The sequence below is a fragment of the Notothenia rossii genome (genome assembly GCF_949606895.1).
Source record: "Notothenia rossii genome assembly, chromosome: 4".
Classification (NCBI taxonomy): Eukaryota; Metazoa; Chordata; class Actinopteri; order Perciformes; family Nototheniidae; genus Notothenia; species Notothenia rossii.
Window position 1 is genome coordinate 61,978,030 of NC_136902.1, and position 16,719 is coordinate 61,994,748.

Consider the following 16,719-nt stretch of genomic DNA (forward strand, 5'->3'; position numbering starts at 1 on the left):
ACATCTTTGATAATGTCTTCTGGCCAATCAGAATCACGATAACGGCTGGGTGTTGTTGCAGGAAGTCCCGACGGAGAATACTTTTGCTGTAGTACATCTCTACGTACATCGGTACAACTATAAGACCCCACGGTTTGATCATTGATAGGTGTGTGGGCTGTCTTTCATTTTGACACACAGAACAATGGGGGCTATCCACCTTTATCCACAATGTAAAGTAATTCACACAGCCTCTTCCCTCTCCTCTCTGTGAGGAGCAGCAGGTTCAGCTTTCAGAACAAAGTAACAAAAAACTAAAATGACATTCATTTTTTAAAATACGTCGTGTAGTAATATATATTTATTTACTTTTCTTCTCAAGAGAGCACCAGAATGTGTATTTGATGTTAGTATTTCAAAAATCTCCGGGGGGATTCTCCCCCCGGACCCCCCTGCAGGGGTTGGGTTTTCAACTCTTTCACCTGTGGGGAAATTGCAGGATTGGCTCCAGGTCGCCTTTTTTATTTCCTACAAGACAAATGTGCCTTTTTATTTCATACAATTCAATTTGGATTGAGACAGGGAAATAATCTAAACCTCACGCGTGGCGTTTCACTGTCAAGGGGAGCGTGTATGTAATTACATTGCAAATACTGACTTGAGCCCCACCACTGTATGGGTTAGCCCTACCATAGATTACCCAACACAAATACTCTGGCGCCGCAACTGTTTGTGGTCTACTATGACAGAGAAGAGTCTGTCAAGTTTGGCTGTACTCAGCATTGAATCAAAACGCACCATAGCTTTAAATCTTAATAGGTTTGTGTGGCGTTTCGCTGATCAAGATGGTAATCGCCACATTCAGCTGTTATAGCATGCCAACTTGATGCTCTGCTCACGGATGAGTCGATGAGAATAATAAACTGTTTAAGAAGATGACCTTACATGTGTAAATATATGTTTCTTCTTTGTGGGGGTTTGCCCCCAAAAAACAGTTTCAAGTCCTGAGAAAGTCAAATAAGACGGTGTGTAAAACTTCACTGCCCAGCCAAAAAAAAGTAACCACTTTGATCTAGGCCAGTAGGTAAGGACTTTCCACTGGATAATAACTGCAGCGATGTATGTTTTAGCTGAATACACGTTTTTTTAACCCTAACTGATGCAGTTAGTCATTTCTTTAATGTTTGTTCTTTCTGATGTAAAGTCAAGGTTGTAACTGTTTGCAATGAAGTTGTGGGGCGCTGAACTGTACCTTTAATTCTTTTGAATTATGATAGTAATTACTGGTCTTTCAAATTTGAAGGAGGGTGAGCTAGCATCTTGAGGAACATTCATCATTAACTCCTCCAAAAAATATAGTTTATTTAATAATAACACTGAAGATGTGAATCATAACAGTGATTGACAGCTGATAGGAATAATATGATTGTTAATATGATCATATTCATACAGACACACATCGATGAGACAGTTAATTAATGTACTTATTGCAGCAGTCTGCATTTTTGGTACCCCTGCTGGTCTAAGAGTTAAACCAACTCATTCAGTTAAAATTCATTAAATTACCTGTGCCACCTTATATATTTATATTTAAGGCTTTACTGATGTGCCACAATAATGTCACCTAATGTTATTGAGTTAAAATATCAATATTGTTGCTTTCCAAGTTAACATTGATTGATATGACTGCGATTAAATCAGCATATACTTCTGCCAGGGGATGCCACCCCTGAAATTCTCCTGCCACCCTCTTACCACCCCATGAATATTTGTCTAGATCCCCCCCTGCTCACACCTGCTCTTTCTTTAAGGTGTAGGGTTTAAATACAGCGTTAAACTTTGGGACAAACCCCCTTGTCTTGGAAGAAACATGAACTAGTAACCGTGGTTTCGAATCAGCATCTCGTTGACAAAATGCTTAGTTTTAAAAATAATAACTTTAAAGATAAAAACTGAGCAATTAAAAGTCCATTGTTTCCTGACAAGACATGGGTAAATATGATCCCAAGTAAAACAATAAATATACACAGTAACCTTAAAATTGTTACCGTGTATATGTGTGTTTTGTTTTGCGGAACTATTTGTGCACAGCATTTTTCGTTTATGGTTATTTTGCCTGTTTAAAGAGGGACAAAAACGCTATTGCACATGGTCAGGTTGGGCAGCTGATTAACCATAAGCCATCAGGAAGTGCGCTGGATGTTAAAGGTCACCTATCATGCTATTTTTAGGCAATAGCATAGGTTTCAGATATATAAAGATAAAAACATGTCTATGAAGTGTGTTGCACAAAATACCAAACAGATCACCCATTCTAGCCATTGTTAAATATGTTCTTTATTCTCGCGTCCAGGAGAGAAGCTTTAAAATGAGACTAAATGGAGTCTCTGAAAAGATTCAAATGGGATACTTTAATTAAAAAAGGCGCGGTAGTGTTACAGACAGAATATTGTTCCGGCAGAAAACAGCTGTGATCTGGCTCTCCTGAGCAAGAAGAGAAGAGACCGGATCTCTCCTCCGGCGCTCTTATATATCCTCTGCTGGCTCCTCCCCGCCAGCCGGCTCACCTCGTCTCCAATGTCCGTTATTGCATTTCAACAGAGGATAGGTTCTTTTCACATTCAACATATGCTTAACACGCCGTTTCTCCTCATATTCTCTTTCCTCACTTTTCATTTAAAACATTCTAAACGCTGTAATCAATACTCTAAACATCACTTCTCGGCTCGTTTGGTTTCCGGTCATTCCGGATGTTGTCACATGCTACTCTCGTCTGTAAACAATAATGTATTCAAATAAACTGTACTTCATTTAATATTCAACATGGTAGTACCTCGACATCTATAGTTGTAGTGTTAAATCCGTAGGTTTCGATTTGCACCACTCCATATCATTTCGCTACTCAATTCACCTCTTTAGGAAATCGTATATTAGCCACATGCTAAATGCTAACCGTAGATGAAGGATTTTCAGAATAAAAGCTTAACTGCTTGTGCACAAGAATTTCTGGTTTTTCAGTATAAAAGAGCGTTTAAACTGACGGTATGTTTAAGCTACATTATACCATCAAAACATTGATTTTAATTTCTAACACCATGCCTCATATTCCTCTATTTCACTTCCTGTTTCAAAAGTGCTGATTTGGGGTATAAAGCTTTAAAAATGTAAAAATTGATAAAAAAGAGGGGCGGAGCTTATGTCTGCTCATGCGGGAGATTCTACCAGCAGATACTGCCGTGATGAAACGCCATATCATGGATTGTCAAGGATTATTTCTGAAACAGTAAGGAGCTCAAAGGCTTTCCCTCTTGCCGGTTATACCACAAGGTGAGTTCCTTTTTATTTCCTGCTTCTTCACACATGCTCTCTCCAGTACAGGTTAGCTCTGATTGTTAGCAATGCTAATGTAAACACCGACCATATTTAGTCCAAAACAGTTGGGCTTTGTTTCTGATAGCAACGTTTCTGATAGGGCTGTGTGTCTGCATTGCCGATATGACGTCATATCCCCGGAAAACCCTGGTGCTCATGCTTTATGGGCCCAGATTCAGATACTTTTGCTTTCGATAGTTAGGCCATTTTGGCTTCATGCGCCACTGAGCAACTTTCACTCACATAAACAGAGATATACACAACATGAGCAGCTTCCCTTGCTGCTGCCACTGAGCATCAAACTATGACCCTCATCCCCTCCCTCAACCAGGCAGCTCTGCGGATGTCAAGTGGCAGTCTAACAGAGACCCAAGCCTGTCAAGAGTCCAAATCGCTGTGGAGAGGCCCTTGGCTCTGTATGCACAGCAGACGCCAGCCCCAATTACACAGGTGTATACAGGCTGCCAGTCCATGGAGCAGAGCGGACAGCCCCACAAACACTGGTTCTGCTCATCGACGCTGGATCGATGCTGGGACTTGGAGGCTGTGCAGCAGGCGACAGCGGGGACTGAAAAATAAAGCCTGAGGAGGACGGATGATATGCTGACAGAGGAGGAAATAAGAGACGGTCGGGGGAAAGAGGAGCGGTTGATGCCGACCACAAACCTAACTTGTTAAAGCCGGAGAGTTGAATTGTTTTCCCCGCGTAACATGTTGACAGTGAATAGGCGATGAGATGACGGCCGTATAGAGCTGAGACAGGGACTGAGTAAATAATTTCTAAGTATGTAAGCCAACAAGTTTTTCTTATATTCATTCCGAGATTACATTTTGTAAAAATGTAGCCAAAAACATACAAACCTCTTCTCAGTGTTAAGCATTTTAATACAACAGACCTAAAATAATAACAAATACACATTCTTAGTCATAGTACAGGCCTATCCACAACCCTGAAGATTCCTGCAGATTAGATAGTTGTTAAATATCATTCAAATAATATCACTGTTGGATATAGGTTGACTATGCTGAAATTATGTAAGTGTTTGCTATTCCCCTGTGGTAAATTGATATCTTATAGTTACAACAAGTGATGGTGCCATAACTATAAGGCATGCTGGTAAAATACTGGAAATCGCAACACGTTTTTGACAACTGTAGTTGTCTCACCATGTATTAGATATTCATTTTATTATACAGTCTTAAAGCACATCATATTGAATTATACTCGTAGGCGTTTTACCTATCTCCTGTGACTACATTGGGTTTTACAAAAGCTTTAGGATTTTATGGAACACAAGTTAGTGCCAAGATATGCCTGCAGATTAAGTGGCCTAGAGAATTGGTGTATTGTATAAATGGACATTGTACATAGAAACGACTGGCCAACTTTTTAGCAAACACTTTACCCAAGGAAGCCGCACCATTGGATTGAAAATCAGCATGTCCTCTTAAAAGTTACGTACAGTATGGTCGTACATGGTCCTCAGAGGATTAATTAAATAATGATCACTGTTTATCTGCAGTAGACCCTCCAGCAAGGGAAATAGTTTGGTACTGTATGGATTTCAAATGTACCTACTGCACCCATTGGATGGATTTGTAATAGCAATGGACGAAATGCAAGATTCAGCCCTGCCAGATACAATAGGAATAGATTAACTGACAGCCTTTTTAAATCCATTTTTAAGGCAGGGGGTTCAAGTGAAGCGTTATAAAATTGAGTGTTTGATTTGATATATAGTGAATATATGTTGTTGACCACCATCCATCATATCCTCACTGTCTCGTGTCAATCAATGGCAGTTACAGGCCTTACGAGCTGCATGATTCATGGATATTATTCTGAAACAGGCAGTGAGGGAGCTGGCAGAGCGCTGTTTAGACCGAGATAAGGCTTCAAGCCCGACATCTCAGATTGGCCATTGATTTGTGAGAAATATCCCCAGGTGCCCCAGGTGTGATGTGGAGTGACAGCTGCAACATGACAGCCATCAATTAGCCCGCGCTAAGTATTAATGCAGCAGCTGGGAATGTGAGACTGATTGAGAATTCAAAAGTACATCTGTGAGCAGAATAGGATGTGGAGAATGTTCTATTGTCAGATATAGAACCAAATAAGAGCCATTCAACTCATTCTGCGTCACAGCGTGTTTTTCAAAGACCAGCACACCAGAGGAGCCGAAGCGATGTTCAAAGATGACAGGGTGTGGGATGTGAAAGTGACACATAAAGCAGGTGCAGCTCAAAGCACATCACATCCCATTTGCAGCCTCTCTAATTTAACTCAGAGAGGCTCTGTCATGAAGAATCTCAAAGCGGGGAGGAGACAGATATATTGTAAAGCAGATGAATGCAGCCTTCAGGAAAGCGGCTGATTGACAGAGAAAAGGGTAAACACTTCACAAGCACGCCGCTCGCTTCTGAGGGACTGTTATGCAAAGAGGGGGAGAGACGGAGGAAAGGGAAAATGAGAGTGCTCCACCCTCCGCCCCCTCAGCTCCTCTCAGGGGGTGTCAGGAGCTGTGTGTAAAGAACCCAGCGCCCCCATTTCCTGTGAGAGGGAGAAGCGCTGAATGTTGATAACACTCGTTTCCAATTGAGCGCTTCAAAGAGGAAAAGGCTTGGAGACAATTAGAATGAGAGCATAGCCCCGGCACCCTGAATAGCCCTTGATGAGAGCAACGGGCAACTTTGGATAGGTTAATCAGCCGTAATCGGAAAGCAGGTGTTGAACACGCAACCTTACAATCCCCCACCTCAAATTATATGATCGCCACATTCTTTTAATTAAACACGGTGTCCTTTCCCGCTGTCTCCTCCTTATTCAAAAGCGTGAAGCAGCGCTGATTGCATCAGATTAGTGACACCGAGAACAAATTGCTTTTCTGCCGTGGCAGGGATGATGAAGGGGGTGGGAACAGGGTGTGTGTGTGTGTGTGTGTGTGTGTGTGTGTGTGTGTGTGTGTGTGTGTGTGTGTGTGTGTGTGTGTGTGTGTGTGTGTGTGTGTGTGTGTGTGTGTGTGTGTGTGTGTGTGTGTGTGTGTGTGTGTGTGTGTGTGTGTGTGTGTGTGTGTGTGTGTGTGTGTGTGTGTGTGTGTGTGTGTGTGTGTGTGTGTGGTGGGGTGTGCTGGGGAAGGGTAATAGGGAGAGTGTTGCTTATCACAGGAGAGGCACAGTGGTGACTTTAATCTGAAGACGATACAAAAAAGACTGTGCAAAACTCATCTTCTCAAGCCGTGGAGAAGAGATTTCAAGTTTCATTTTTAATGTATGAATATATTACAGTTCACAGACAGGTATCATGTGTGAAGTGCAAAAAGTCACATGTCACTAAAAGTCCTCATGAAGTGAATCCAAGAATAATGTGACGTTTTTCAAAAATTATTATATTCTATGATGAAGAATCATTACTTTTGTACTTTTGTTATAATGTCTTCAGTAAGTGTGCTGTGAAATTATGATATTATTTCTTAAATGGCTAAAATTAAAAGCTGTTACCAGAACTAGCTCTTATAAAGCCACCCCCGCAGTCTCTCTGAAGTGTAATCCTCACTAATGGGGTGTGATCAAATATATCCTCAAGTTCATCAGTCTTTGGATGCAAATACAACTTTGTACAGTTTTATTGTCATTTTATCCTAGCCATTAACCTGGTTTTATAGAGAAAATTAAGGCGTTGTTATTCTCTAACAGAAACAGAAACTTATACAAAAAAATCCTGAATGTCTGTTGCTCCATACTCCTGTCAACATGCTAACATACGGTCAATGACAACTCTAGCATTGTAATGTTCAGCGGGTATCATGTTTATCATGTTCAATGTGATGTTAAAACTAAACAGTAACTTACATAAGTGCATTCAACCATGAAGCTATAATCTCAAATAAAGCAAGAATACTGAAAGTACATTAGCTTTCAATAAGCCAAACCCCTTTAAATGCTACTGTATTGGATTCAAATGAGCCTACTTAAGTGCTACAGTACATACAGGAAAGAGATGTTTCCTTATTGGCCAAGCTGCATTCCAAACTGTGGGGTTTTCAGTCTGCGGTGGAAGATGTTAGCATGCAAACCTTTGCTTATCAAGTGTTGATATGAGGGTCAATACGTTGTGCATGTCTTTAGTACAAGAAGAAGATTCCACAGAAGTCTTTGCTCGAACAGTTCACAGCTTCATGTGATGCTTTGTGCTGTACAGAAACTATATGGACACAAGCAAACAGCCCGAAGAAATAATGAATGAATTGGTTTTCTTGACATGGCCGGGACGAGCATGTAACGAATGAAGTCCGCTCAGATTCCACGGTTAATCAATACCATCTCAGAGCGACTGACAGACTCAAACTGACGAGGGCTGCCTCTCACTGCCTTCATTTATACAAGCACCTACCAGGCTGCCACCAACACTGCCCCTAACCTTAGAACTATACCTGACATCAGCCTGTCTGTGATCGCTTTTATTCATTTTAGTTTAAAAGACGGGTTAGAATTGTTAGAAGAATACACTGATAAAAGACAAATTCCAAATGTGTTATCTTTGTTGGTATCATAATGTTAAAAATAATGTGCATGAAAAAGCTGGCTTTCGGCAATTCACTCTTGTGATATACTTACACTTACTTCACTTAAAAACAGTGTTGTGAGTATTATATGGGCAGCTTTTACCTGGATTTACTGGCTAAAAATGATATTACTTTCTAGACATTTAATTCATTTTAAATGTTTAAAACGAATTACTGACTATACGTGCATAACACACAGAGTGGGGGCATAGGGGCCAACAGGTTGTTTTTGCCCCTTTGCCCCGAAATTGATAAATCATGCCCTGCTTTCAACAACTCTAAAACACATTAGTCTTGAATTTCCAACCGGTCAATACAATTGAACACTGGAATTGGTGTGCAGTTGAAAGAAACGTTGGCGTGTGCGTAACTTCACTTTACTACCACAGTGTGTGTGTGTGTGTGTGTGTGTGTGTGTGTGTGTGTGTGTGTGTGTGTGTGTGTGTGTGTGTGTGTGTGTGTGTGTGTGTGTGTGTGTGTGTGTGTGTGTGTGTGTGTGTGTGTGTGTGTGTGTGTGTGTGTGTGTGTGTGTGTGTGTGTGTGTGTGTGTGTGTGAACTGAGTTGTTGTTGGCCCAATCCAGTCAGTCTTGCAGCAGCCATTAGTTTGAGGCAGAGCGCTGACAGTGATGACAGGCAGTGACAATGCGAGCGGGCCCCTGGAGGGTGGGGGCGGGCTCCGGAGGCATCGCTTGCTCCGGGTCAGCCAAGGCCAACCTATTTATCTGGGCAGTAATCTGAAGGAAAAAGGACAGGATGCCTGACCCCAGCACCTCGGGGACATCATCAAAACGTTTCAGCTACCACACCTCACAGTGCTGCTGCTCTCACTCAGAACAGACTGTAATCAAAGAAATAGCCTGATTTATGTATGTCATAGAGAAGACGTTTGTTTCTTGATTTTTTCGTTGTAGTGTAGGGCAGTTTTTCTAAGAAGGTTGCGTGGTGATTTTACACTGTTAAAGGGATAAAAAAAGAAATTCAGAATACTTATCTTTAACAGTATGGTGATAATTAAAACCTGTGGATGAAAAACTGGTTCATTGAAGTGCTTAAAGGAGCCCTATTTTGCTCATTGTCAGGTTCATATTAGTATTGAGTGCCTTTACTGTGACATGTTTCCATGCTTTAATGTCCAAAAAGCTCTTTATTCTTCTCAATTTTAAATATTGTGGGTGTCTGTAGATTGCGGTTTAGCCAAAAATAATGTGTTTATCACAGTAATCCCAACATTTCCATATCACACTCATTAGATTTCTGCTGGCACTCATACGTGAGAATAAGCCTCACACCTTACAAAATGTTTTCATAAAAGTGAAAGGAAGAAATAGGAAATTAAAAAAGCTCTTTATTTTTCTCATACTGCCTATGCTGCAGCACCTCTTTTCACCCTCTGTCTGAAACCAGAGCCCAGTCTGCTCTGATTGGTTAGCTGGCAGCTCTGTTGTGATTGGTCAAGGGCTAAGAGATGTCCGGTCCCTTAGCCAATGACCTACAATGTGTTGGAGTGCTAACCAATAGAAGTGTGCGTGTTACGTAGTGATGTCACCATGTCGCACAGGTAAACACATTTTCCATGTATATAACTCTAAATCGCAATTGTTAAGAAACATAACAATTATTTACATGTTTTATCCACCAGGCTGAATTGACCATATTAGCAAAGTCTTAAGTTGAGTAGCAGTTCCGTGCAGTTCTGTGTTTTTTGGGTCCAAATCCTTACAGTACCTGTCTTGTAGTGCTACGCACACCACATCTTTTCGACAACAAGCAAAAGGTTACTTGCCAGACCAAAATTCAACACTAAGGTCATGAAATAAAGACTGAATCATCACCATGACAACAGTGCCAGCAGATGTGGAGGCTCTGTGGCTGAAATATCTGGAAAACTTCCAGTAAGGAACGGTGTGGCTACTGGGTATTATAAACATATACATTTTCCATTTCCAAGGCCATGGACTGCAGACATTGCCTTTTCTTTGTACGTCAGCGGGTTTCTAACACATGACAAATATCTGGAAATAGTTGGCATAGGAGAGTGTTGCAGATATATTATAACAATTTTGATGCAGTTCTCACATCTTGGTGCTATCCAATGATAATGTAATGTAAAAACAAAACAAAGGAAATGTTTCACTCGGATTCATAAAATACTCATGTCATGCTATTTTTCGTAACCTGTTATTGTTAAGTCATGTTTATCTGGAAATGATTTAGCTTCCATCTTGTCCTATTGTATGGTGGCCGACAGGTGCAAATGCATTAAAATTAGGAATGTCCCGAATATCATTTTTCGGGCTCCGGATATTCGGTAGTAATCAGTAGCGAATATTAGAATTTTCGGCCCGCGCGCGGGGGGGTGGGGGGGTGGAGGGCTTAGTAATCAGCAGCGAACCACTTCAACACGTGTATTTCGGTTTATTCACGGAATTCATGTTGTTATTCTTCAGTAGGCTATTGTTGTTTTATAGTTTATAGAACCAATGTGTGTTCTTTGAAATTGAAAAGGATATGGCATTGTGTTTGTTACTTTCGTTGACGTTGTATACGTTGTATATGTCTTAAGTGTAATTTGGCTTGGCTTCTTATTTTGTATGGACATGCTTTCATTTTGAATGAGAGATAGCGCTGTTGACAGGAAGTTGTCGTTGCTATGGAAACAACATAACGGAGATTAACGGAGAAAAAGTCATATAATAATATCTAAATATATAGACGGAGAAAGTAAACGATAACGTTTATGGTTAAGTGTTAGCACCTCCCGAAGAGGCACAAGCTCTTACGTTGATATTGGAGTTTTCAATAAATAAAAAAACAAACTGAAAAAAACAAATATCCGAATAACGAAATTGAAACCCGAATAGTACTCCAACGAATTAATATTCGGATAATCGGATATTCCGGTACAGCCCTAATTACAATGGCCCAAAACATTTGGAAACATGCTGCAGTTACAAAGAAATGCTAAATAAAAAACACATATGTGCCAAAACACATGGAAATGAAGAAACATCTTCATCCACTCAACAATACATGCACATCGTTTAGAAAACATTCAGACGAAGCATGCGCAATCAGGAAAACTAAAAAGTGATGCACACATCTGGGACCATGTTGTTATCATTGATGACAATCATTATTATTAAGAGGCAATATCGGAATTTATAAAATAGATTTTTAAATGAATTTGTGGAAAAGTATCCTGAAAGGACGTCAAAGCTTAAGAAAAGACTTGGTTGTTCTGAGTCCAGCAGTACTGCATGCTACATGGGTCTGACAGATGTTTAACCCTGAGAAGAACGACTGCATTATTTATGCACAATGCCTCAGGTTCAAAGGGTTAATCATATTTCCAAAAACAGCTTGACACACGTGAAGCTGAGGGCAGGCGCTGTAGCTTTGTTGCGTGTCTTAAGGTAACATGTTATTTGATGCTATGTGTAGTGTGCTGTGCGAACTTGGATTTGAAAGAAAAGCATGACACCTATCATTTTCCCATCATATGTTATAAATAATTAATCATGTTCTCTTCACATCACAGCGGAACATTTTCCAGAGCATGTTTTTCTTTTCAAAACCAATCATTTTTACCTCACCATTTTCAAAGTATAAACATCACCATGCAGAAAGTGTAAATGTGCTCACAGTGAGCATCATGTCTGCTTGTACGACTGTTGAGTTTCATGCAGATTCATATGAAAGGCTAACAGAGCAGGAAAGTCACTGTGTTGGCAGTCCATACAAATCTATTTTCATCCACGACAGAGATGAATAAAAACAAAGGGCTGCGTAGAGAGCAGGAAAACAAAGATATTCAAAATAGGAAACACAATGCTTTAGAAGATGGCAATATTTAACATACAATATCTGTGATTCATAATAATTGTGATCTAAATGCTGCACAAGATTCCCCCTAGTAAAAGCTGAAGCTTAAAGCAGAATGTGTATATTGCAGAATCCTGCCGGGAGACTGTCCGCCTTCCAGAGGTCAGAGGTCGAGGACAGCCCCCTGAAGCCAGCAGCGGGCCAAAAAAAGGACAGACCGTCTAACCTCTGCCACGCTGCTTGCCTCAAGATACTTCATTTATTTCAAGCTCTGTAAACATTTTAAATGTATTTACCCTAATAATATATATTTTTAAATACACTTAAATAAAACATGGAATGTATTTGCATGTGATTTAATGGATTTATTAATGTATACATCAATTCCCATGGTCCAACTTAAACTATGTAAGTTGGATCAAATTCATGTATTGGTATTCTTTTTCTACTGTACATACGACTTTATCAGTTCTGATCCATCCTTAAACAAATATTTGTAATCAACCCTTAATAAGTTAAGTGGAATAACATCAGAAAATTAAGTTGGACCCAAGCATTATTAATAAGCTGAATTACCATAACGAATAAATTAATTGACCCAACCCAAGTTAGTTAAGTTGGATGATGTTGAAAAATAGTTATTTAATGGAGTGGAGGAATGAATCCTAAAACCCCGGAAATGAGTTGACATTTGAAGAACTCTGGTTTCCTTGTCTCAATACGTCAGTAATTACCCTATACTTTGAATATATATGTATCATAAGTGACTAAATGAGACCATTCAACATCAGGTCTTCCGTTGGCTTTGCCGTGGACGTATGAGTCATGTTTATTTAAAGATTACTTTTTTACTTCTGTCAATTGCATTTAGGCTCCAAAAACAGAAATGGTGTGAGAAAGCTTTCTGCTTAACAAAACATGTGCCAAAAAGGTTTGTTTACAACAGATATTCTTTTCTGCAACTTTACAACATCCAATGGAAAGTTCCCATTCATTTTTGTAAATGAAAATATGTCATTACTGCACCACTTTTCCTGAGGTGTTAGTTACATATATCCTTAAAAGATGTATGGAATGTTTTGTGAGTTAAGCTCTTAAACACTACTTGGAGCATTGATGAATGATGAACACTGGACAGTACTGTACATCTAAACATGTAGGGGAGAGGCTTAAAGATATGATGCACGTTGTCTAAACAGAGGGGGGTTGATACAACATCTGAAAAGCTGTGTAGGTACAACTAAGTATTGTCACATTATTTTCAAGATACCAATGTTTATGGTGAAAGCAAACATGGTTGAGTTAATATGTCTACATTATACAGGCGGCTGAGAGAATGGATGTAATAGAGACGCTATCAAAAATCAGATTCCAATCAGGGTTTCATATCTGTACTTCCCTCAGCATAGTGATCGTATATCTCTAATACAGATATTGGAACAATGTGTCAGTGTCATACAGTAAAACATTATGTATAATGACTCCACAGCATTAATGTTGCTGTTTCTCAGGGGTCCGTATTGGGCCTGGAAATGACTAATGTTATGTGTATTGATTTGTTCATTTTGTCTGACAATCTGTTTGTTATTTACTTGTCAAAAATATGTTGGAACAATTATACAATACCCCTGACATTTGACATGGGTTCTAACTAATGGGTCCATTAATGATTAATAAATCATGTACGGTGTATCAATTTGAGCACATTATACATGAATATCTTGCTGTGGATGTCACTAAAAAATGTGTATTTAAAAGGTATAAGTCAGGGGTGTCAAACTCAAGGCCCGTGACTTCATTTTCTGTGGCCCCACAAGAGCTTGCAAAGAATATTATATGTTTATTATACGGTTACATAATGATTTACAGAAGCACGTTGCCCATAAACTGCATGTCCCACAATGCATCTCAAATTTGACTTTTTTCTCAGAATTTGACTTTTTTTCTTCTAAATACTGTATGCCTTTTTTCTTAGAATAAGCTCTTTTTTTTTTAAATGTTACTTCTTTTTTAAATGTCACTTCTGTTTTCTGATTTTGACTTTTTTTCCAGAATTTGGCTTTTCTTTTTAAATCATTTTGTGACATTCACACTGAAGACACTTGCAGTTATTTGCCCCAGACTTCTGCTCCGATAATAATCCAATGCAGAGGCAATAATGTAATGTAATACATTATTTTATATATATTTATATATGTCTTTTTATATAGTCTTAAAGTTACAACCGGCCCTTTGAGTGCAGCCATAATCCTGATGTGGCCCGTGATGAAATTGAGTTTGAGCCCCCTGGTGTAAGTGATTAGATATCTGATGGATTTGTCAGAATATGTATTGTAATATAAATGTTGGCACTGAAGGGGGACTTAATGACTCTTTTTTGAGAGGGTCCGAGGACGAGTCAAACTGTGTAAACAGGAGGAAATAACACAAGCTTTTCTCGTGAGCATTCATTGTTTTCGTTTGTTCGATCATGTGATATCTGTGCTCATAATTTCACAACCACACGTACAGTAATAAAGTGATTGAAAAAATTGAATGAACTGAATTTAAATAAGAATTGTTTAAAGTTCTGATTTGTGTGTGTAAATACTGTTCTTTCTTTTCACTCTTTTTTCAGCATCTTCCTAGACTAGAAACAAATACTTGAAATTGAAGTGAAGAATATAATGCTGCATTTATTTATTGAGTGGGCCTTCTTGAAACTTTATTCCCAATTTTATACTTTATTCCCAAATCCCTACTGTAAACTGGTTACTAATTCTATACAGAGCTACATATAATACTAACTGTTGTAGTGTTCTGTTTTGCAGAGTATACAATTAAAACAATGATTTCATACCAACTGAAAATTCAAAATTTCTCAGAACGCACAAAGAGAAGATTTCATACTTTTCAATTAATTATTTCAGATGTTTGTTGGAAATGTCCCCCACAGCTTCTTTATTCCCCTTTGTGTTTCAATTGCCGTTAATAAGATGAAGCAAAAAAAACTTTCTTTCTGACTGCAGCTGGCAATATCGTGACGCACTTATTTACTGTCTCCACACACCACATTCTTTATTATATCATAGAATATAGCCCGGTAAAATATGTTTTAACATTTCTTAACAAAACTGCACAGGATTTCCACTTAAGACATATATATCTTAACACAATGTTCATGTTTTCCTTAGAATGTTACATGATGTGTCTTCACGTATGCCCTGCATTTATCGTGGTGCATCAACAACTCCTTATCTTTGCAAGAGCACATGGCAATAAAAGTGACTCTGATGCTTTGCCTGTGTGTGTTACGCAGTTTTAAAGTAATATATATATATATATATATATATATATATATATATATATATTTATATATACATGCGTATTGGACTGATAATAATTGTGGTAACTGTAACATATGCAAGAATTAAAGAATGAAAATAAAAAATGTGTTTTAAATGTACTGTTTTTGTGGGAGCACACTAGAATGGACGAGAATGAAAATGGACTCAATAATAATCTCTGGGATTTCATTTGAAGTATAGGAAGTGAGTGATTGGTCAGATTGCTGCAACTATCCAGGGAGACCACTCTCTAACATCACCCATGTTTTTTAGCCTTCTCTATTTTGTCAGAGGAGATGCATGATGCATGGAGACTGCGAAAAACACTATCAGCTTTTCCACTATTGTGACAAGAGCACCAGGAGATAGGTTGCATTCATTTGGAGCACTTCTTGTTTTTTTTTCCAAGGCTGGATAATGACATTTTTATCAGTCTGTTTGCTAACTTGAGTTTCCTTCTGTCTTCTAGAAAATGGAAAACTTAAAGGCTAGGATAAAGAAGCTGCAGAGGAAGCATAAAATAAGTTTGAACTGTTATTAGATAGGGATTTTGATTGTATAAGATGTGTTCTGACTTTAAAAGGCTTTGAGGATAGGTAAGCTTTGCATTCATGATTTGACCGAAGTTTAACAAAACAGCACCTTTCTGTCAGTGTGTCCGTCACATTAAGGAGAGTGTGAGGAGCATCGGTGTGAGCACATGGAGGGAATGACAAAAGAAAGAAACAACTGGAAGATTCCCGGGCCAAAATAACACTTAAATCCACAACAAAAACACCTCATTCAGCAATATGAGGCAAAGCTCTTCTTAACACTCAAAAAGACAAAAACGCGGAGTAAATATGTGCAAATTCTTACCTTTAGCGCCAACGTCCGTCACCGCCGCCACACAAACAAGCAGGAGAGGAAAATAATCTCTGATCGCGTTCATTTTCAACCGTTTCCCAGGTTTGCGTTTCTCGAGCTTTTAGTATAGTGAACGTCCTTGAGATCAACACTATTCCTCCGGAGGACTGAAGCACTGAGAGCTCCGCCGAACAGCGACTGCACGCACGAAGAAGAACGCGCTCCTATCGGTCACTTCAGCGCTCGCTGTCTGGCTCCACTCATTGACCGAGGCGATGATGGGCTTTCAGTGTCGCGCTGCCACGGTGACTGCAGACTGCACAGACCTCACACTGTCCTGACTGGATGACTGGAGCCCGTGGACTGCTGTATGTGCTGGCCCGCTCTGAGTTCTGCTCCGCTGCCTGCCTTCAGCACCGCGGACAGCTCCTAGCGTTGGCCAATGGAACACACGAGAAGCAACGAAGTTCCAAGTTTGGGACGTTCCAAACTGACTCTTTAAATACGCACTTGTTTTGTTTTGTTCAGACTCTCTAAATAACCCTAAGCCATAGGATTAATGTTTGTTATTTTGAGAAAAGAAAAATGGCGTTGAAGAGTTTGTTCACTTCTTGAAAAAATGTCTCACTTTTGGCTTGTTTTTTCATATTTTCCCCTATCCGTGCAACCATGGAATGGCAATAATTTTAACAGTGGTGAAAGAAGTACTTTTTACACTAAATTGCATTACATTACATGTCATTTAGGGGAGGCATGTGGTGCAGTGGGTTAGTGCGTTAGTGTTCGGATCAGGGGGTCACAGGTTCAAACC

At 39.4% G+C, this 16,719-nt stretch overlaps 1 protein-coding gene across 1 annotated transcript in view; it reads right to left on the reverse strand.

Moving 5' to 3' along the window:
• Nucleotides 1–16,311, reverse strand: part of LOC307034871 (seizure protein 6 homolog) — a 361,762-nt gene extending 345,451 nt beyond the window's left edge. The window contains exon 1 of the mRNA XM_079673797.1: nucleotides 15,921–16,311. Within this exon, the coding sequence (XP_079529923.1) occupies nucleotides 15,921–15,993 (73 nt within the window). The 5' untranslated portion in view covers nucleotides 15,994–16,311. The remainder of the gene's footprint in view (nucleotides 1–15,920) is intronic.
• Nucleotides 16,312–16,719: the final 408 nt, after the last annotated feature.